This window comes from Peromyscus californicus, unplaced genomic scaffold (assembly GCF_007827085.1).
Source record: "Peromyscus californicus insignis strain IS unplaced genomic scaffold, ASM782708v3 Scaffold_15__1_contigs__length_86483966, whole genome shotgun sequence".
Taxonomy (NCBI): domain Eukaryota; kingdom Metazoa; phylum Chordata; class Mammalia; order Rodentia; family Cricetidae; genus Peromyscus; species Peromyscus californicus.
Window position 1 is genome coordinate 21,682,312 of NW_026294447.1, and position 23,773 is coordinate 21,706,084.

Sequence of the window (23,773 nt, forward strand, 5' to 3'; positions counted from 1 at the left end):
TGTAACCAGACAAGGGGCGCTGTGTTAGCCTTTGGATCTCCCCTTAACAATGCATTGTGCTGGGAATCCCAGAGAAGAGGTATGTGACACTTGAACCGGAAGTTTTTGCACAATTCCCAAATTCACCTGGGAAAGAACTGTCTTGTGCTCAGTTCTGGTGTTCTGCACTATCTCAGAGATAGTGAAGAAAATCTTTCTAAAGAGAAAACATTAGTAAGAAATACCTCTTTCAATTGGCTAATTCCTTTTATGCCCAACAAGAGTTGGCAATATCTAACTCAGGATTTCCCAGAGGAGGAAGGTTTAAGTTTTCTGCAGCTCAAGTAGTTGTTAATTTACTGACATTAGAATTAGAATTTGAAATACAGCAATTCCTGGTATCGATTTTTTTTTCCAGAAAGTCGCCGTCTAAGTATTTGCCCTCACATAGTGCGAGGCCCTCTCTCCTCTGCTCACCTGCAGCATGCCCTCACATAGTGCGAGGCCCTCTCTCCTCTGCTCACCTGCAGCATGCCCTCCCTGTTAGACTGCAGCCCAGCATGCTGCTTTAGCCTCAGCTGCAGCAGCAGCCGTCAGTGTACACAGTTCGGGAGTCAGTCAGCGTCTGCTGGAAACACGGAACAATGAGTCTGTTCTCTTCCAGGCCAGAGCTTACCTGCACATTGCTTCAGAAGTGGTGAGAAGATTGCAGCCACCTCCAGAATGATTCCCAAGCGCCCTGGAAATGTCCTGGTGTTTGATAATCACAGACTGTCAGAAAGGAGCACTGTGGTAGTGTGGAACCCACAAAAATAATGACAATCGTGATGATTTTCTTTCATTTCTGAGGAAATAATGTCTCATGTTCAGATTCGATTTGACAAGCCATGACTCACAAATAAAGCGTGTAAGCGTGTGTGTGTGTGTGTGTGTGTGTGTGTGTGTGTGTGTGTGTGTGTGCGCTGACCGCTGTGTTTGGCGTTAGACAGCTGCTGTGTCCGCGTCACTGCAGTCCTTTGCTTCAGCCACCTCTTGAGGAACCGTGACCTGTGAAGCTACAGTCCCAGGTCTGGAGAGGACTGCACTCCTGCTGAGTCACGGAGAGTCGCTCCAAGTGTTTGCTGAGTGTGTACATGGATGGAAATGGAGCACCTTGCTACCAGGCAGTGTGGTTCAGGTTTGGACCTTGCCTGTAGTCCTGTCTTGGACATGTTCTTGATGGAAAGGACTTTTACTTCATGTGGCATAGGCTTGCCCAGACTTGATGAATCCGAATCTCCAGGATGGGGCAATGATATCAAAATCATTGATAATGATTTTGGTTATGACAGTGTCTTAGTCACTGTTCTGTTGCTGTGAAGAGACACCACCACCATGGCAGCTCTTCTAAAAGAAAGAATTTCATTGGGACTTGCTAACATTTCAGAGGTTTATTTAGTCCATTATCAGCATGGTGGCAAGCAGGGCAGTAAGCAGGTAAGGTAGATATGGTGCTGGAGAGGTAGCTGAGAGTTCTACATCTGGATCAGCAGGCAGCAGGAAGAGAGAGACACTGGGCCTGGTTTGAGCATTTAAAACCCCAAAGCCCACCCCCCATGACACACTTCCTCCAACTAGGCCACACCTCCTAATCCCTGTCAAGTAGAGCCACTCCCTAATGACTAAGCATTCAAAGATATGAGCCTATGGGGGCCATTCCTATTCAAAGAACCACAGATAATAATTATGATAATAAAAATAACGTTTGTCAAGTGATTTCTATAGCCTTAGAATCTTTCATTCATACTGGTGGGCACTGTTCATTTTGTGAATGAGGAATGAAGGTATGGGAAAAGTAAGTGCCTTGTTGTTGGTAGGTTCCTATTTCTAGCAGATGATGGAGCTGGCATTCGTCCACGTTTGCAGTTTGCTGCTGAAGTCCTCCCTTGTACGACACTAAGTATATAATGATTGCAAAAGAAAGGCTTAGTATCCACTGTAGTCCTGACATCCCAGTCCCCTCCTTAGGAGTATTCCATGGTGTTCATGTTTCCAAGAATGTACTTTGAAAAACATGTGTCTTGTCTAATTGAAACACAGATACAGAGCCAAAGACATCCCAAGGTCAGGAAGCTCCAAAGCTGCAAGTACTGATAAGAATGCTGGAGTGCATCCCTGGTTTATGGCCAGCTATACGGAAGTGGTCTTTGCCCTTTGGCAAATCCTGTGATGTCCTATGATGCTGCTCTTTAATTGGCAGCTGGACAGTTACTCAAAGGGCAAATATACCTTCAAACAACTACATGGACATTTCTAGCACCTTATACAGGAGAGCTGAAAAGTCATGTTTTCTATAATGAGTGAATGGTTACATGGGTATAAAACCTCTATACCATGATAGTACTCCATTGTTGAAAATTAGAAAACTGAGGATTCTTGCAGCAGTCTCATAAGATGGTGAACCATATGGTCTACCTGTAAATGCTTTTGAAATGAAAAGGATGATAGATTAACTTGTAACTATGTAAAGAAAGGCTGGAGACAGAAAAATTAGTGTGCCTATAAAAGAGCAACATGAGGGATCCTAGTAAGGATGGCAATATTTCCCCCACTGCAGTAGTAGAGATGGAATTTAGGGCTTCACACATGCTGGACAAGGGATCTACCACTGAGCTATATGTCTATCCCTCTGTGTACTTTTTATTTTTGAGACAAGATCTCACTGAGTCTCCAGGCTGATCTTGAACATGCTTTTTAAACCAGGCTGGCCTTGAACTTACACTGTCCTGCCTCAGCCTACTGCGTTGCTGGGATTACAACCTGCACCGCCAGGCCTGGCTGATGGAAGGCTTCTCTAGTTTTGTTTTTTATTGCTTCTTTGTGATTTCGAGCTCCTACAGTTTTACAAGATATTACTCACTGAAGGAACTTGGTTACAGGCACATGGGATCTCTGTTTTGCTTCTTAAAAATTGCATGTAAGTCTGTATTTATCTCAAAAAAAGTAAAAATTGAATTAAAAGAAATCTGTATATAAGATGAAATGTTTGGACCAAGCAAGCTATCCATACTAACTCTTGAAGAAAAATCTTCATGGACACACAGTAATCATTATTCATCACTAAAAAGAAAGTAAAGTCTTAAAATTGCAGATATTTATGTTTGTCTTGTTGTTGCTCTAGTAAGGCGGCACTGTGTAAATACTGAGAGGCAGCTCCTGAAACCAAACTCACTTTGGAAAAGAAGCCTGGAGTAGGCAGGCGTGAGGGGCGCTTTCCCCTGTGCCCTGTGACTGAACACACCTAATGGGAAGTGGGGGAGGCTTCCCTCATGAGTCCTTGGCGTAGAGAAGAGCAGCAGATACAATCCCCTGCTTCCTTGCTGTGATGTCTGCGGATGCCTGAAGGAGCACTGCTTGCTGGAGAGAAGCCCTCTTCGAGCTTCGGTGTGGAAGGGGGAAGAGTGGCAGAGGAAAGCCAGGAAGTGAGCCCGTCTGAAGAGTTCCCTCTAGCTGGTCAAGATTCAAAGAGCAGTCATCAGACGACTTCAGAGTGCCACTAGTCTGCCTGTTGGCAAAGGTGGATGTTTAGTCCTCATTTGTCATATTTCCTTGAGCGTAGAGAATTAACACTTCACTGTCCGGGAGGAAGAGTAAACTCCCAACTTATGGGAAAAAACTCTTCCCCAAACCTTGAGATTTCTAAGGCAGGCCACAGCGAAGCCCAAAGTTCTCCATCTGTGCCTTGTTGGTTTTTTTCCCCCCCTTGAGATAAAGTCTAACTATATAGCCTAGGCTAGCCTTGAACTCTTGACCCTTCCTCAGGCTTCCAGGGGCTGGGATTTCAGATATGTACCCACTCATGGCTCCGCCTTACACTCAAGTGGGTGTATCCTGCTAACTTGAACTTAAGGCATGTGGTGGCTCACTGTGGTCACATGCCCTTTGGGGTAAGTTTGTCTGTGCTGAAGCTACAGCATTTGCCTCTGCCTAATTTGTTTTTCTCAGTTCCAAACAAGGAAATAATCCCCAAGCTTCTACCCTATTTTAAGAAAACAAAAAACTGTGAGTTTCGTAACATTAAAATAGTCTGTATGTAGAATCCACATATCTTTATCACTCCACTCAAGTATTTCTTCTGAAAAATAAGTTTACCAATGGACAGAAGCTTTTAAAAAATATTTGTTCATTTATTTAGTGCATGCATGGGCCGTGTGTGTATGCTCGTATACACATGCACAACTTGTGGGAATCAGTTTTCTCCCTCCACTGTTAGGGTTCCAGGGATCAGGCTCGGGTCGTCAGGGTTGGTGGAAAATGCCTGTACCCGCTGAGCCACTTCACTGTCTCCGAAGCTTTCTGACGGCGCTGGAGGGGGCTGTCGTGAAATTAATACACAACAAAGCACTGAAGCAGGACATTGGAATGGTTCCCATGATAACTCCAAATCCTGCCGCTCTGAACTTCCCTAGATAATTTCCTGGTGTCTGTGCATGGATTTCTGTTGAATTGTTCATGTAAGAATGGAACTATTGACAGCTGTTAACTGATCTGCCATTGAGTTTTAGTTAGAAATTCCCAAACTACAAATGAGTTTGAACAACCTTACTCACACTTGCTGGCTAATTGAGTAGTTTCCTTTTGGTAGGGCCTCGCCAGCCTTCAGGCCTGCTTTGCTGGAGTCGTATTGTTGGCACTCTCTGTATTCTTGGTGTATGTGTTGAAAATTTCTTTTCCCAATCTGCCACTGGCCTTTTCTTCTCACGATGTTAACTTCTGTTGAACAAAAGATCTTACGCTGTTTCAAATTTACCATACTTTCCTTTCGCTGTTGACTTTTGTGACCTACCTGAGGGCCATGAAAACACCACTTGGGATATTATGTTTCCTCGTGGGTATCGGATCTTCCAGTACCACCGACAAGGTCTTTTCTCCTTTGCCCCCACCCTCTGTATAAAGTCGGTGGCGGCCTGTCCGGCTTCTCTTCTAGTCCACTGGTTATTTGTTTCTTCCTACTGATAACTCACCAACTTGTTTATCATCACCATGTTTTTCAAGACTATTTTAGCAATCCGTGATTCTTTACCTCCCCATATAAATAGCTTGTGAAATTCAAGGGCGACAACAAAAACTCCTGGAGAGAATTTCAGTTGGACTAAGGATGGGAGGGTGAGGAACAGTGTCACACCCACACTTAACACAGGGCAGGGGAAAGTGTGTGAACCACAGAGTTTTAGTTTTCTCCCACCACTCAACCGCTGAAGTTACGTACCGACCAAGGCTGACCTTTGGGCTCTAAGGAGTCGTGTCCTGCCCATCCAAATAGCTGTCTGGGAGTTGCCTCATCCCGTGATGAAAATGCCTACACCATTGCGAGCTCTCCCCATTCTCTCTCGGAATGACTTTCTCATATAATACCCACGGCATTCACCTCAAAGAGGGTGGCTCTCTTGTGTTTCCTGTAATCTTTAGCCAGTTTTTATTTTAGAAACAGGATTTGCTCTGTGGATAAGGCTGGCCTTGAACTGGAAATCCTCCTGCCTCTGTGTCCTTAGTGCCAGGATACAGGAGTGATCATCATTATCTGGTGCCTTATTTTCAACCACTCTAAAAGACAGTGTAGCCTTTTGGACAACGCAGTGTATTGTGGTTTCATAGAAAGCAAGAACAAAATATATGGCAGTCACATCTGCGGCAAAAGTGAGGAGGACTGAGGATATGCTACTGTAAAACACTTACATGCTTGAAGGTAGAGCATAAATAATTGAAGCCAGAGAGTATAAACTTTAGAACAACTATTCACTTCTTAAAAATAAGATAAGTCAGCAGTAGGGATAAAAATGGAATTATTAAGATAAAAAAACAATTAAACTTGATCCAAAAACAAACAAAATAAAAATACAAAAGAAAACAAAATCAGTGGCATGGTGGCGTATTTTAATCCAAACATATGCATAATCTCAGTAACCAAAAATATCCACCAATGGAAAGACATTTTCAGACTAAATAAAAAGAAAGACCTAACTCTCTACTGTCTAAAAGAAGCCGTCTGTCCCCATTTCTCTTCCTCACCCCCCAACAGTGCGTTCTCAAATTGCTGCCGGTGCTGGCCTCTAACCCCTGGGCTCAAGTGATCCTACCTCAGCCTCATGAGCAACCAAGACTCCAAGCACACAGTTCCATACCCAGGATTTTTATTGTTTTTACTGGGTTCTTTGAAATGCATCTGTGCTAAATACATTTCATACCATGATTTTGAACACATTCACCTCATGTCCTCCCTTAACTCCCTTAGTTCCAGCCCTTCTCCCTCCACCCCCAACTTCATGTCCTCTTTCCCCATAACCTACTGATTCCAAGTCCTGCTCTCCGCATCTGAGTCCGGGGCCACCCACAGGAGTGGGGTTGGCCTGCTGATTGTCAAACCCTTAAAGACAATTGACCCTCCCCTAGAAGCTATCAGCTGTCCATGGCACCTCAGTTAGGGATGGAGGCTCATGAGCCCCCCTACACCACACTAGAGTGTCAGGTGGCTTGAGCTAAGCACCTTAAATAGAAAATTACAAATCGGTTAAAAGAAAAAGATTTTTAAAAGGTATAGAATGTAGCCGGGCGGTGGTGGCGCACGCCTTTAATCCCAGCACTCGGGAGGCAGAGGCAGGCGGATCTCTGTGAGTTCAAGGCCAGCCTGGTCTCCAAAGCGAGTTACAGGAAAGGCGCAAAGCTACACAGAGAAACCCTGTCTTGAAAAAACCAAAAAAAAAAAAAAAAAAGTATAGAATGTAAACAAAAGACGAGTGAAATGACCATAGTCCATAGTGTGTGTGTGTGTGTATATACATGTATGTATATATATTAAATTAGGTTTCAGAACAGGGAGTGTTACCAGGGATGAAAAGGGGCACCATGTGATGATAAAGGTGCTGTAGCCAAAAAGATACCATGACTCCAATTCTGTGCCCACATAACAAAATGGTCTTCAAATACAGAAAACAGGATTTGGTAAACTAAACATAAATTCACAGTTGTGTAGTTGGGGACTTTAATATTACTCTTGCAGTAACCAATGGAACAAGCACAAATAATGAGTATTGAAGAGCTGACCATCACTAACAGTCAACAATTAGAGGTCACTCCAGTCCCAAACAACAAAATATATATGACTTCCTTATGCAAGCAGAACATTTGCTATGTAGACAATACAGCATGTTTAGAATAACCTCATATAAAACAGTTCTTTTCTCATAACAGAATTAAATAGAATCCAATAATAAAACAGATACCTGAAAACTCACAAATATATGAAACTAGAACAAAACAATTCTGAATTATCCATGAGTCAAAGGAAGAAAGAAGTAAAGTCATAAAATATGTTGAACAGACTAGAGAGGATCCACATTCGTGAGATGTGAAGGTGGATTTATGATATTGTTTGTACCTGAAAGGAAGACAGATGTACCAGTGAGGTTACCTCCCATCTTAGTAACCTGGAGACAGAGTGCGAATTAACCCTGAATCAGTGGAGGAAACGGAAAAAGAATGAAATTGGGAAGAAAAGCTATAAAGAAAATACTGAAATCAGATGTTGGCATTTTGAAAAGATGAACAAAATCAATAAGCTGTAGTCAGATTCATTAAGAAGAGATAGGACAAAGACATAAATCACCCAATCAGGAATGAACAGGGCAGTGCCAAGGTCCTACAGTTAATTAAAAGAACAATTGGAACTGTTACCAACTTTATGCCATAAAACTAGCAACTTGGTGAAATAAATACCGTGGAAAAGTTATCAAAGCTCCTTCCAACAATAAAGCTGAGCAGTGTAAGTCACAGAAACAAAACTTCAACTTTAGGCCTAGATACCTTTGCTGGCAAGTCTACCCAAGGAAGGAAGAAAGAGGGCCAGTTCTAGCAAAGGACTTGAGGAAGCAGTTCCCAGCTCATTGACCTGAGTCTCAAGCCTGTCACAGACAATACAAGAATACAGCCAAATAGTTCTCATAAAATACAAACACAAAATCCCATGGACAAGACAGGGCCAGAGAGATGGCTTAGCTGGTAAAGGTTCTCACCATTCCAGCCTGACAGAGTTCAATCTCTGGGGCCCAGGGAAAGATTGGTAGAAAGGACTGACTCCACAGAGCTACGTGTGCAGTGTGGCATGTGCATCCTTCCCCCAATACATACATAATATGTATCTAGAGTCAGCGGGACTTCTCAGGACCTTAACACTCTGGCCCTGAGGGGTACTGTTGATGTCTGTGGCTCCTGTTACCACCAAGGGCCCTGCAAATACCTGTAGTCTGGGCTACCACCTGTGACCATGTTGGTGTCAGAGGGATGAGCCCCTATGGGGCCATGCCAATCTAAGAGGCCTGTGCTGCCACTTGGGATCATTGTGATGTCTGGGGCAGACTGCTGCTTGGTGCCATGTTTGGGTCCATGGCCCTGCTGTGGCCGGGCTATGAGTTGATATCCATGGTACCTGTTGCCATTGAGGGCCATGCAGAGACCCACAGTCTGGGTCAACACCTGAGGCCATGTTGGTCCTTGATTGTCAAGCCGCCTCCAGGCCATGGTGCCTTCCAGACCCAAACTGTGGCTGAGGGCCATGTCTGGGTCTGTGGCCCTACCACAGCCAGGGTCTGGGTTGATGTCCATGATTCTTGTTACCACCAAAGGCTGAGCAGATGCCTAGGGTCTGGGCCGCCACCTGATGACATGTTGGCATTATAGGGCCATGCCACCACTGGGGCCATGCTGATCTGAGCAAATTGCAATGTCAGCTAGGGCCACAATGACATCAGGGACCAAGCTGCTGACAAGGACCATGTCTGGGACTGTGGTCTTACTGCAGCCTGAGTCTGTGTTGATGTCAGTGGCTCATGTTGCCACCAAAGGCCACAATGGATGCCTGGGATCTGGGCCGCCACCTGTGGCCATGTTGGTGTCTGAGGTCTGTGACACTGCTCATACAGACTTGAGTGACATGCGCTGCCACCTGGGGCCATGGCATTGTATGGGCATGAGCTGTGGCTGGGGCCAGGTCTGCGTCCATGGCCCTGCTGCAGCCAAGGTTTGTATTGATGTCTGAGGCTCCTATGGCCATCCAAGGCTGTGCAGATGCTTGGGATCTGGGCCCCCACTTGATGCCATGTGGATGTTCTAGGGCCATGCTGCTGCTGGGTCCATCTGATCTGAGTGGCCTGCACTGCCAGCGGGGGTCATGGTGTTGTCTGGGCCTGAGCTGCCGCCAAGGGCCATGTCTGGGTCTGTGGCCCTACTGCAGCCACTGTCTGTGTCAATGTCCATGGCTCCTGTTACCACCAAAAGCAGTGAGGATAGGGCTGCACAGAGTTGGTCCCACCCCCTCACCAACAGCAGCACTTGGGAGAGCGAGCCCTGCACCTCACCTGGGCAGTAGAGATGGCCCTGTGAGGGGGGGGGGTGCGGGTGAGCTGGCCCTGAAGGCATGAGAGTAGGAGAGCTGGCCCCACTGTCTGTCATGTGATGGTGTAGGTGCCCCCACCACCTACTGCAGGCGGGAAAAGCTGGTCCCTGGATCATAAGAGTGGGAGAGCTGACCCTGTCCCTCACCAGCAGCAGTCCTGCACCTTGTCTGGGCAAAACAGAAAAGCTGGCCCTGGTGTGAGTGAGGGTGGCCAGACCGGAGGTCATGAGAGCAGGAGAACTGGCCCTGCTCCTTGCTGTCTACAGCATTGGGTGAGCTAGTCGGGGCAGTGCTGGAGAGCTCGCCCTGGTGATGAGGAGGAGGAAAAGCTGGTGGGCTGACCAGTCCAGCTACCACCCCGGCCCAGAACCAGGACTATGAGTTGGCCCACCCGGACATCTACCGGATCTGTGAACTTCGAGAGCATGTAAAGGGACCAGTCCTACAGACCCAAAGCTGCAGGATCTCCGCAACACAGGGCAACAGCAGGATATCCAAGAAGAGTCCCAGTGAGAGCCCAGCATTGATAGTGCAGCAGAAACCAGAGGCCTCTAACCAGACCAGTGACTCATTGTAGTAAACCCAAGTAAAGATGTTCGGACTCAAGGGTAAACTGTGTGACTCACTGAGCCACATTACAGCTTCCACACCGAGATTCTTTTTTCTTTGTTTGTTTTGTTTTTTCAGTTTTACTTTTAAATTCTGTTTTATTTTGGGGGGAGGTTGCAAGGGCAGAGGGCAGAAGTGAGTGGATGGGGAGATGTGTAGGGTTGGGATATATGATATGAAATCCACAAAGAATCAATTTTAAAAAGTTTTAAAAAGAAGAATTGAAAAAAAAGTTGAATGAATTTTAGCCTGAGATTAAGACAATTTCCAGTGGTTTCTGAAATGGATCTAAACATACGAGTGCCGTTTTGTACTAAATACTTAGTTCAGTGGCCTTCTCAGCACTGACATTTAAAAATCAGATATTAATCAACTCTGAAAAATGTTGAAGATGTTTGTGGTGTTTGAAAGAGAATCCCCTTACACTCATATATTTGAATGCTTGTTTCTTAGTTGGTAAAAACTATTTGGGGAGGATTAGGAGATGTGGCCTTGTTGAAGGAGGTGTGCCACTTGGGGTGGACTTGAGGTTTTAAGAGCCCATGCCATTTCCGGTTATCTCTGTCTCTCTGCCTTATGATTATTGTCTCGATGTGTAAGCCCTCAGCTACTGCTCCAGCACCATGCCTGCCTGTCTGCATGCCGCAACACTCCCCCACCATTATGGTCACGGACTAACCCTCTGCAACTGTAAGCAAGCCCCCAAGTAAATGCTTTTTTTATAAGTTGCCTTGGTCATGGTGTCTCTTCACACCAATAGAAAAGTAACTAAGACAGTGCTCTATGTCCTAAGTATCAGATATTCAGCCAATAGTTCTTGTAAAAATAGACAAGCACACCCACCTCATTCATATGCAAATTTGCTTTAAAAATCTTTGCTAAATGGTAAAAGTATATGTATACCAAAGAATTGTCTTAAAATAAACTTGTTTATTATGAATTATCAATAAATGTCTGGTCTGTATGCATTTTTATTTTTGCTTTTTGTTTTTTTCTCTCTTTACCAAGTCATATAAAATGTATTGGGCGAGAAGGGTCCATACATAGAAAGAGCTGAGGCAGTCTGGTCTGTATTAGCGATATTCCACATTTCTAGCTCTGTGATGTTAGTCTTGTTATAACTTGATAAGATTTAGAATTGTCATGGGCACAAATCTTTTGGTATACCTATTAGGAGTTATTCTAGATTAGGCTAATTGAGGTAAGAAAACACACCCAAAATTTGGATAGCAGCATTTCCTGGGCTGGAGACTCCAAATGATTAAAAAGGGGAACGTGAGCAGAACACAAGCGTTTGTATGTCTCTGCTCCATGGGTGCAGATGAAGTTTGACAAGCTGCTTCATGTACATACCACTGATACTTCCTCACTGCGATGGGCTGTACCCCTGAACTGTGAGCTGAAACTTCATCACTGTGATGGACTGTACCTCTGAACTGTGAGCGAAAATAAATCCTTACGTTGCTTTTGCCAAATACTTTGTCTCAGCAACAGGAAAAATAACTGATGTAAACTCGTTCATTGAAAAGTACCATTTCCCCTTTGAAGATCAAGCTGGTGACAACAGGTAAGTTGGTTAACAGAAAACGGATTTTGTTTTGTTTGGTGTGTTTATTTGCTTGGTCCCGGGTCTTGACTGTGGTGTTCACATCGGCCTCAAACTGCTGATCATCTTGTGTCAGCCTTTGTAGTGCTGGGATTAACTATCACACCCAATTGAAAAAAGGATTTTAACACAGAACAGTATTGTTTAATTAAAAGACAAAAAAGAGTCTGTATAGAGAAGTGTTTGCTGATGCTTATGGTTTTTAACCATTCATAGGTATTTGAAAGTTCTGCAGTTAACCTGATATGCCATGTTTGGTTGATATCCATGGGAAACCTGCTCTTTCCTGAACAGAAACAGAGGAGTAGTGGACCAGGGTGGGAGACATAGGGGTGGGTGGGAGGGAGGGACTGAGAGGAGAGGATGGAGGAGAGAAACTGAGGCCAGGGTGTAAAATAGCAAACAACTAAATAAGAAAGCTCTGCCATTATCTTACTAACACCCTCTGCCTTTGGTCATTTTTATCTTGCACGTCAGCTACATGTTTAAAGTGACATCAGTTGTCTTTTATCAATTAAGTACATCCAGCCAAAATGATTTTCACTTTAATTGATAGGTAAGATGAAAATAATAAATTACCTTCAACTATATCTGTTTCGAGCGTAAAGCCCACTTTAGAGAATGGGGATGTTGCAGCTGCCGAACTGTTGTCTAAACATTGTCCCCCACACTGTGCCTAATGGCTTTAATCATGGTTCCCCAGTTGTTTCCCCTCCTCCCTTCAGAGGGAGGACCTCACAGATGCAGTGTAAACCACCCTGGAAACATATTATTAGGCTGTCTCTATGACGAAGGCATTCTTGAATTGTGCTGTAAAACTCACTCGTAAATAAATCCATTAAACATTGGCTTTCTCCTGTAGTTTCCCAGTCATAGCTGCTCATCTAGATTAAGTACACATACCCCAGCTCAAACTTTTGTAATTGCAGCTGGAGACTGGCAATAGAGACTGATCCAAAAAAATGCATTTAATATTGAAAAGAACCACCAGAAATAGTCTTCGGCTCTTTTCCAATCTATAATTTCTTCTGGGATCATGTCCTTTAAATGAAGACGCCAAACTATCAACAACAAAGTAAAATTTAAAACTAATTAAGCCAAATTTTGACTTTCAGTATCTTTACTGTTTAAAGGAAGTAGATGGAAGAGAGAAGATCCAGAATTAAGCTTGAAGAATGGGTGGTTGAGTATGAAGAAATGAAATGCACGAACAAATGCAGGCTGTTGGAATGTGCTGGAAAGAGCAGGTAGGTATAGGGAGCTTTAGAGAAAGCAGCCTACTGAGAGATACGGTTGCTTACCTGCAGTTCATGGAGACTCCCGTGATAGAGCAGGACCAGCTAGGATATAAAGGGCCTCCTCGGGTGACGTGCAATAAGCTTGACCTTGTCACAAGGATAGTTATACATATATGTATATATTATATAGTATCTGTTGTTCGAATCTAGATGGTCTTTTAATAAAAAACCCGGAGCCGCCGGGCGGTGGTGGCGCATGCCTTTAATCCCAGCACTCGGGAGGCAGAGCCAGGCGGATCTCTGTGAGTTCGAGGCCAGCCTGGGCTACCAAGTGAGTCCCAGGAAAGGCGCAAAGCTACACAGAGAAACCCTGTCTCGAAAAACCAAAAACCAAAAAAAAAAAAAAAAAAAAAAAAACCTGGAGCCAACCTGACCTCGCCAACTCCTCAGCCGCCCTGTTTCCACAAATCCTCAGACTGAAGGCCTCTGAATCCTCACCCAAAAGGGTCTCAGCTGAACTGCTTTCGTTCCTGTTTCCTCACGCCTTATATACCTTTCTCCACCCTGCTGCCACTTCCTGGGATTAAAGGTGTGTGTGCTTCCCAGTACTGGAATTAAAGGTGTGTGCCACCACTATCTGGCTCTGTTTCCAGTGTGGCCTTGAACTCCAGAGTGATAGGATTAAGGGTGTGTGCCACCACTGTCTGTCCTCTATGTCTAATCTAGTGGCTGGCTCTGTCCTCTGATCCTCAGGCAAACTTTATTAGGATACACAATATATTGCCACAATTATCATATATGTATGTATGTATATATGTCACATGTGGTTGAGCAAGCCTATAATTCTAGCTCTTAGGAGGCTGAGACAGGAGATTACAAATTCAAGGCTGGTCTGAACTACATAGTGAAATCTTACTTCAACATTAAAAAAAGAAGCCGGGCGGTGGTGGCGCACGCCTTTAATCCCAGCACTCGGGAGGCAGAGGCAGGTGGATCTCTGTGAGTTCGAGGCCAGCCTGGTCTCCAAAGTTCCAGGAAAGGCGCAAAGCTACACAGAGAAACCCTGTCTCGAAAAAACCAAAAAAAAAAAAAAAGAAAGAGATGTGTTTATTCATCCATTCACTTGTGTGTATCAGTGTAAGAGTATCTGAGCACTTGTGTGTGGGCACACACATGCCTGTGTCTACCTCTGACTCCGCCTATTCTTTTTGAGGTGAGTTCTCTCTCAGACTCTGCTCCCCTTGGAGTTTCAGTTATAGGCATATATGTGTGCGGTGCCCAGTCTATTACATGGTGCTAGGATCAGAACCCTGCTTCTGGTGACCCCACAGCAAGGACTCTTAACGTACGAGCCATCTCTTTAGATTCTTGGAAGTTTTTATATTTATAGTGCATGTCTTTGAGATACAATTTAAAAGATACAAAATGGCTTCCATGAAACATAATTCTTCCTTTTGTAATTGCCTACTATATTGGTTTTCATTTTTACATGAAGGAAAAGGTCTAAGAATCCCAGAAATCCAGCCTGACTGGAAATCTATTGTGATTAGGCATTTTGGATTGATGAAAGGTTAGAAAATTGAAAAATTAGAAAACCTAGGACTAGTCCATGCATATCTGAACACTTGAGCTATGACAAAATGGTGTTGCTGAGGCTCGTAGAAAGAAAATGAACGCTGTCTCATGCTATGTAAAATCAATTTTTAAGGCAAAGATTTAAAACCCAGGGAAAAAGGAGTATTTTGTGACCACAAGAAAGAGGGATCCCTTAAATAGGTTACAAAAGACACTGATCATAAGGAGATGTTATATCACAGTGACAATGCCTCTTCAGTAAAAGAAAACTTATAAAATGAGCAGTCAGGACACAGCTGATCTGGAACCAGGTATTTGGAATAATCCAAGTACTCTCATAAAGCATTAGAGGAAAAAAATGTATTTTAACTGAAAACTAGGTAATAGCAGTGAACAGCACATCATAGAGGAAAAAACGTGAACAGATAGTAGACAAAAGAAAAACTCAAAACCAGTGAGATGCCCTTTTACACCTACTAGATGCTAAAAATTCAGAAATCTGAGCAAGGATGGGGAGAAATGTGACTTGCCGGGGGTACAGAAAGGACACTGTATAATGCTACAGTCAGGTCCCTAACCGCTCTGCCCCGGCACACCTGGAGAGGCGAATGTCACTCGAACACACCTAATGTTTATGGCAGCACTGTTGGAAGTAGCAAAGAGCTGCAGACAACCCAGCTGTCTGCTGCTGCTGTTTGTTTGGCTGGAGTTCCCTGCCCCACCAGGGCCCGTTGTGATAGTCTGGTCCACAGACGGGGGAGCTGGGGTCTTGTGGGAGGTCCATGGTCACTGGAGATGAATGTGCTTCAGAATGTAGTTCTTGTGAGGCTTCCTGGTGTTCTCCAGCCCGCTACACCTGCTTCAGGATGCTCTCACCTGCTCACTCCTGCCTCTGCTGTCTCCTGGGATAGTATGCTGACAAGAACTGAGCCCACGCAGCTGCCTTGCCCTCGAGTTTCCAAAACTCTGAGCTAAGTAAGCATTTCTCTTTGTCTGTTTTGAGTATTTCACTGTAGTGACCAAAACCTGACTAACGGATGCTCTAAAACTCACATGTTGACAATCTAACTCCCAGAGTGATAGTATCAAGAGGCAGGGCTTCTGGGAGATGATTAAGTTCCAAGGACTCCATGGGATTTGATGCCTTTGTGGAGAGATCCCAGAGAGTTAGCTACTGCCCCTCACCATTTGAAGTTATGGTGTGATGATCGCTGTCTGCAACAGTAGGGGACCCTTGGCAGACAGCTTTATCTTGGACTTCAGCCTCTAATTTATAAGATTTGCATTTTATAGAGCATCTTAAATAGACTAAGACATCTGGTGACAGGAAAGTGGATAAATTCACTGTAAGAGTCACACCGAAAACTATACACCAGTGGTACTTTAAATTTTTACTTAAGTGTATGAGAGTTTTGTCTGCATATATGTCCATGTATCACATGGGTGTCTAATGCCTTCAGAGGCCAGAAGAGGACATCTGATCCCCTGAAACTGGAGTTACAAACACTTGTGAGCCACCATGTGAATACTGGGAATTGAACCCGGGTCCTCTGCCAGGGCAGCTAGTGCTCTTCCTCACTGAATCATTTCTTCAACTCCAACAAGTGCTACTTTTAAAGAAGGAATGAATATCAGAGGGAAAAAACCCTGCACATTAAACTATTCACAATAAAGCATTTTATAAAATTTAAGTCCAACTAATTTCTGAGTTAACCATATATAATATGTGTGTGATTAAAAAATTTAAAGCATAGGAATGGTAAACAATAAAATCATGTAAAAGTGCATCAGAAGCATGCTGACCCATGGAATCAGGTATGATTCATTTTGGGGGTGTGAAACAGAAGCATAAGAGTGACCTGGCCTCCAGACTCACGTGCATACACATGCATACACAACCCGTGCTCACACACACCCGCATACACATAGACTCACAAGAGAAAGAGGCAATGCAAATGATCTGGGCTGGAAAAATAAAGAAGAAAACATGAGGAATGCTATAATTTTCATTAAAACATGGACACTATTGCTGTGGATGTCTTTCTGTACGATATGAATATATGTTGCTCTGATTGGATGATAAGTAAAGCTATTTGGCCTATGGCAAGGCAGCTTGGAGGCAGGCAGGAAATCCAGGCAGATATAGGGGGAGAAGAAGGGAGAGAGGGGAACGCCAGCCTGCTGCCAGGAGAAGCAAGATGTAAAAGTACAGGTAAAGCCACAGAACACAAGGCGATACCTAGGTTTATAGAAATGGGTTAATTTGTGTTATGAGAGCTAGCTAGCCAGAAGCCTACCATAGGCCATGCAATTCTTAATATAAGCCCCAGAATGATTGTTTTATAATCAGCCATGGGACTGCAGGGCCTGCCGGGATCAGAGAAAACTTAACAGCTACACACTATTATTTATCTTTGAAAGATTACCGAGAAATTGACACTCCTAAGTTCTAGACTCTGACATGACTTATGAAAGCTTTTTTTTTTTTTTTTTTTAGAATGAAAAGCATATGTAGGAAATGAGATGCTAATGATGGCACAGAGAGTGGCCGTCAGGCACGAGGCCAGTGAAATCTGTCACGGGGATGCCACTGTGAGAGAGCAGGGACCGGGAAGAGGATGTGGCTGGGGAGGCATGAACAAATGTCTGCTTGTACCAGATAGGAACCAATGACTGACCAGAACAACCATTACATCCAAGTGCAACTTGGGCATCAGTGAATTTATTAGGGTTACTTATAGGACTGTTGGTGGGGGATTAGTTACAGGAGTATAAATGAATCAAAGGTATATATGTCACTGAAAGCCCCCACAAGCATAGGTGACATCCCATGAAATGGCAGTTTTCAACCTTTTGGGAGTCAAATGACCCTTTTACAGGGGTCACCTAAGACCATCAGAAAACACAGATATATTAACATAACAGTAGCATTCATAACAGTAGCAAAATTACAGTTCTGAAGGAGCAACAAAAATATTTTTTTGCCGGGCAGCAGCAGCACATGCCTTTAATCCCAGCATTCAGGAGGCAGAGGCAAGTGGGTCTCTGTGAGTTCGAGGCCAGCCTGGTCTATAGAGCAAGATCCAGGAGAGGCACCAAAACTACATGGAGAAACCCTGTCTCAAAAAACAAACAAAAATTATTTTTATGGTTGGGGGTGTCACCACAACATGAGGATCTTTATTAAAGGGCTGCAGCATTAGGAAGGTTGAGAACCACTGCCATAAAAGCTGCATGCCTGAAGCCCCATGCACAACTTGCAGGCAACTGCAGTCTCCTCCGTAACAGTTGTTTGCTGTTTGTATAACTTTGGGAAGTGGTTTTTATGAATCTTTTAGGTCTCAGGAGCCTTCGGGGACATGTTGACTTTTGTTTACTTCCTGAGTCTTAGAGCCTTCATGGGCCTCTCTCTAGGACAGAATATTTCAATTTGGGGGACAATGCTGCACAGCATCCCATCCTTTTATTAGACTCTTACATTTTTTTCTTCTCCCTCTTCCACACTTTCCTGAGCTGTGAAGAGTATGGTATTATTATCAGATTTTTTCCCTCAATATTTGGCTGAGTACCTGACTTCTGTACCACACTAACAGTCAATCTCAGGAGACTGACGAGTTACGAGTCTTTACAATATACCTCCCATTGAAAAACAGAAGTTTCCTTCCTTTCCTGATACTGATGGCAACAATAATCTATAGACATATTACAGCAATTCAAGTAAATGGTACCAGTTGCTTTCCCATAGGTGGTCCTATGACCACCCTAGTCATGAGCTTTTTCTGTGGCTTAAAATATCAGATGTGGGTTCTTTCCTGTACAGCAGGCCTTAAATCCAATTGTGAAAGTTGTTTGTACCCATAACAGCCATGCCACTATTACACCTGTGGATGTATCTTGCCTGACACATTGGTATTGTAGCACACAGGGTCCATAACTGTGGTGGTTTGACTAGACTCGTGTATTTGAATGCTTGGCCGGTAGGGAGTGGCACCGTTAGGAGGTGTAGCCTTGTTGGAGGAAGTGTGTCACTGTGGAGGTGGGCTTTGAGGTCCTATGTGCTCAAGCTAGGCCTAGTGTGGCAGTCTCCTTCTGCTGCCTGTGGACCAAGATATAGAAATCTCAGCTCCTTCCTCAGCATCATATCTGCCTGCATGTTGTCATGCTTTCCACCATGACAACAATGGACTAAACCTCTGAAACTGTAAGCCAGCTCCAAGTAACTGTTTTCCTTTATAAGAGTTGCTGTGGTCATGGTGTCTCTTTGTGGGCAATAAAACCCTATCTATGACAGAAGTTGGTATCGGGGACTGGGGTATTGTGATAGTTCTGAGCATGCTTTTTGGAGGGATGTGGACTTTGGGACTTTGGATTAGAAAAGCAGTTGAACACTTTAAGTGGGGCTTAATGGACTATACAAGTAGGAACACGGAAGACAGTGATGATGAAGGTGATTTGAATTGTGGGGGCCCAGATCAAAAGATTTCAGAGGAGAAGAATGTTAGCATGTGGTCTAGAGACTTGTCTTGTGATATTTTAGTGAAAAAATGTGGCTGTTTTTTGCCCTTGTCTGAAAAGTCTGCCTTATGCTAACGTAAAGAGTTTTGAACTCATTCTGTTGGCAGAGGAAATCTCAAAGCAGCCTGGTATTGACTCTGTTGTGCGGTTACTAGTGTTTACTCTCATGAAGATCTATAAAGAAAAGGAACAAGCTGAGCAGGTAAAAATACAAATGTACAATTTGAGGAGAAAGGGGCACCAGGAAGGGGAATGGAGCTGAGTCCTGTGTGCAAGGAGATAAACAGATTAAGAAATTGAATAAAGGGAGTGTGGACCTCAGGGCAAGACCCCACCCAGCTAAGCTTCCAACTTGTGAAAAGGAATTTTCACAAAGAAAAATTTAGTGCCGAGTGTGGTGGTGCATACCTTTAATCCCAGCACACAGGAGGCAGAGGCTGGAGGATTTCTGAGTTTGAAACCAGGCTTGTCTACTGAGTTCTAGAACTTCCAAGCTTAAGCAGTGAAGGAAATCATTAAAAACACAAAGCTTGTGAAGATGTAATTGGAAGATCTCTGAGTTCAAGGCTAGCCTGGTCTATAGAGCAAGTTCCAGGACAGCCAAGCTTAGGCAGTGAAGGAAACCATCGAAAACGGAAAGCAGGTAAAGATGTAATTGAACAAGGGGGCCGTGTTCCAGCCCCAGCAAGCAGCAGAACTTGGCAGCTTTGGCCACATGGTTCTGGCTTTAGAGTTAAGGACAGAAGAAATGGGTTATGGAAATCTTCCGAGACTAAGGAAAGCCACTGAGGTCAGGCCCAATTAATTTTTTTCCTTTGTAAGAGTTGTTACCATGGTGTCTCTTCACAGCAATAAAACCCTAACTAGGACAATAACTAAGCAAGACTACTGATGAAAATGTTCCCCCGGCAGCCCTCATGGTACCTCCTGGCACTGTGAAAGCCTGCCACCAGGAAGGAGCTTTTCATTCAGCTCCAGCTTGGTTTCTCCATGTCCTCTAGCCAAAATGTGATGGTGTGGTGATTTGAATAGAAATGGCCTCCATGGGCTCATATATTTGAATGCTTGGTCATTAGGGAGTGGTGCCATTTGACAGGGATGAGGAGGTGGGTGTGGCCTTGTTGGAGGAAGTATGCCACTAGGGGGTGGGCTTTGGGCTTTCAAATGCCCAAGCCAGGCCCAATGTCTCTTTCTCCTGCCTGCTGATCTGGATGTAGAACTCTGAGCTGCCTCTCCAGCACCATGTCTGCCTGTGTGCTGCAGGCATGCATTATCATCATGCTTCCTACCATGAGGCTACTGGACTAAATCCCTGTAAGCCAGCCTCAAATAAATGCTTTCCTCTATAAGAGTTGCTGTGGTCATGGTGTCTCTTCACAGCAATGTAATATTGACTAAGACAGATGTTATGTGTAACAGGAACTTGCAATGTTGTTCTTGCATGTAACCAATATCAGTAACAATGCCCAGGGACATAGGAACCTCCCCAGCCAACAACTTCAGAGTGAACATTTGTTCCTTATCTGGAATGAGTGGACATTTGTCTCCTCAGGAAAAGTTACACAACATAACTGGCACCCAAACAGGGACCAATAGAAGCAAAGATAGCTTGGGGAGTAGTGGATGCGTAGCCCCCTACAGTGAGTGCTAAGACATGCATACAAACACTCTGCCTAATTACTGTTGTCAAAATCCAACAGTCTAAAAGGTCAGATAGACCCTGTTAAATGCAATTTATTTTATTATTAATTGCCTGTTAGATTCAAGGTGTGATTATGACTGCTCACATCATAAATGATCTTCAGATCTTGTGGCGTCTCCTTTTACATTACTGTTAAGAGGGGTGAATCTTTCTTGATTTGCTCTGTTAACTACTCTCCATCCTTTCATCATAACAAGGATTTAATTGATGCATTTTGGGGGAGATTTTAAAAACATTTGCCTTTCCATGTGCCCTAAGGATCCATGTGAGAGCCCCTCTACTAATTGGGCACTTATTTTAAGCATCAGGACTTTTAAGCAGAAAGGGGAGTCAGGGCTTATTCTCTTGACATGTATAATTAAATTTAATGAAGCTTCTGTTTTAGTCCATTTGGGGTAATATAGCAAAGTATCCCAGACTGGGTAATTTGTAAATAATCGCAGTTTATTTCTCTTGTGGCTAGAGCTGAGAGCCTAAGATCAAGTTACCAGTGGGTTTGGTGCCTGGTAAAGATTTGCCTTTTACTTAAGGCCAGCACCTTATCGTCTAATCTTCATGTAGCAGAAGAGAAGGACCATGAATATATTATCACTTCTATGAAATAATGAGTCATTAACATCTCTATGCATGTTTATAATATACCTTGATAACAGTCTCTCCATTCCCCTCTCATCCCCTCTTCTTCCCATTTCTCTTCCTAAAAGTCCCCTTTCTGTTTTCATGTCTTTTAAACAGTGTATGTGTGTAAATTCTTTTTTATAAAATTTACAATGAAATATTAAAAAATTCCCCTCCAGCCTCCCCCCCATTTCCTCCCTAATACTCCCCCCTGCTTAGTTCATCGCGCGCGCACGCACGCGCGCGCGCACACACACACACACACACACACACACACACACACACACACACACACGCAATGTGTCTGTTACTCTCATGAGCTCACAGTAGCTGTGGTTACTTGCACAAGATCAAACCAACCAAGGTTCCTTCGAAATGGGGGAGGTACTCTCCAAGCTCTGACCCCAGCTGAGGAGCTGTTGGCAATTAAAATCTGCTGGAAAACAGGAAGTCATCTTCCTTGGAGGCTGTGGCCACTGGTAGGTTCCCATGCTCCAGTGATGGCCCCACACCCCTGCACATATGGACAGTGCTAATTGGACTTAGTGGCTTATCAAAAGTATTTTAATTGAATTTTTTTGAGACAGGGTCTCAAATGACCCTGTCTCCTGTCAAACGTGCTGTGTAGCTGAGGATGACCTTCAAATGATCCTCCTGACTTCATCTCCCAAGTTCCGGGGTTCTAGGCTTGCACCACCAGGCTTCGTGCCTGATAGGGAAGCACATACCATGGAGTTCCAGCCCAGCCCTGCCTTGTCTTTTTCATTTTAATCTAGAGTCTGGATATAAAGAAAACATGATATTTGTTTTTCTGAATCTGGCTTTTTTTTTTAAACTGTGATGATGTCCAGTTCTGTTCTCCTGCAAGTGACATAATTTTGCTCTTTATAGCTAAATAATGCTCAGTTATGATATACAGCACCCTCTAGCCATTCATCAGTTGATGGTCATATAGACTCATTCCGCAACTTGGCTATTAGGAATCATGCCAGGCTTCTGTTTGAAGAGGTGTGTGTCTGCGTGTGCCTGCGTGTGTCTGCATGAGTTCATGTGCACCGTCTGCATGCAGGTGCCTGAGGAGGCCAGAGAGCATTGGATCCCCTGGAACTGACGTTACTGGCTGTTGTGTGTGACTGGGGACCGAACTCAGGTCCTCTGGAAGAGCAGTGTGTACTCCTGATTGTGGAGTCATCTCTGCAGCCCCCAGACCACTTTTATAATGGCATTGATCCAACCCTTGATAACAGAGGTCTGTTGTCCTAGTCACCTGATTAAGACTCCACCTTTGGGTTAAGAGACATTCCAGTCATAGCATGCTATAAACTTTGCTGTTTCCAGTTACCATTTGTTATGATATGGATTTTCACACATTATAGGATTGTTAATTTTTCTTAATTTGTCTCATCCAGGTTGACATACGCACCTTTCTACTAATTTTTATTAAAAACCACAACAGCATTTTCTCACACCTCTCATCCCTCATTTCTTCTACACTTCTGCCGTCCATCATGGCTGTCCTTGAAGTTTCCTGTTTTGCCAAGGTAAACCTGGAGCGAGCTGTATTCCGATACTGATTGTGATGCTTTGTGTGACTGTCTCCTGTCCTCTCCTCGGGATCCTCAGATGGACTTGTCACTGGGGACGAACGGTACTCTTTGGGGTACCTGAATCTTTACACATCTGTTGTCACAACTTCACTGCATTTATGGGACCCAGAAATCCACTTGACGGTTTCTCTCTCACACCACTGGGATTTCCCTGAATTCCTGTTCCTTCCTGTGGCTCGGATTGTTTTGTTTTTCCAGCCGAAGGCATGGGGAGGATCTAAATGCTTCCCGTGATTGCATAAGGTTTATTTGTGGAACTGAAATCGGAGGGTGCCCCTCACCACCCCCCCTCCCCGCCCTGTTTACTCACTGTTTTCCTTGCAGAGGAGTTGTAGGGGTTGGGGTGGTACATACTCCTCTGCGCCGACCAGTGTTTCTCACTGACAGGAAAACATGCCAGAGCTTGTGCTTTAAACTTCTGTCGTTGTGTGTTTGGTGGAGAGACGAACATCTTCTCTGCATCTCCTCACTGGCATCCTCAGTCCCCAGGAGTGCTTGAATCAGTAGCACCCTTCAGTCTGCCCTGGGCTATTTTATAAACATTATCCACAACGTCACCAATAAGCACAACCATCCAAACCCATTATTAGTTTGTCTGCGTTTTGTGATGAAGGACGTTTCTCTGTCTTGAATTAGTGAGTGATTACTTTCTATTGACCCAGAATGGCCTGCTGTCCTTCCTTCAGAGGAATTTTCATCTGAACAACCCTTCTTTATCTGTCTCAGGCTTCTGAATAATTACAGTTTTCATTATATTATCAGAAACGAAGACTCACAGTTTCCCTCCTCATGGGTAGAGGCAGCACAGGAGGGATGCTGGTTGGGAAGACACGTCACCTCAGCACTGAGGCCAGGACCTGCATCATCTTATTTTGGAGTGATGACTTTTTGCTGGCG

The 23,773-nt window shown here is 44.1% G+C and overlaps 1 protein-coding gene across 6 annotated transcripts in view; it reads left to right on the forward strand.

The window, feature by feature from the left end:
* The window catches only part of Nubpl (NUBP iron-sulfur cluster assembly factor, mitochondrial), a 326,050-nt gene that overhangs the window by 216,499 nt on the left and 85,778 nt on the right, over window positions 1-23,773 (forward strand). For 4 of the 6 annotated variants that reach the window (XM_052738503.1, XM_052738510.1, XM_052738508.1 and 1 more), the window contains one exon: window positions 644-3,112. The exons of 1 other annotated variant lie outside the window; for it this stretch is intronic. In XM_052738503.1, coding sequence (XP_052594463.1) covers window positions 644-706 — 63 coding nt within the window. In that variant the 3' untranslated portion in view covers window positions 707-3,112. One more of the 6 variants, XM_052738506.1, reaches the window with a different exon arrangement.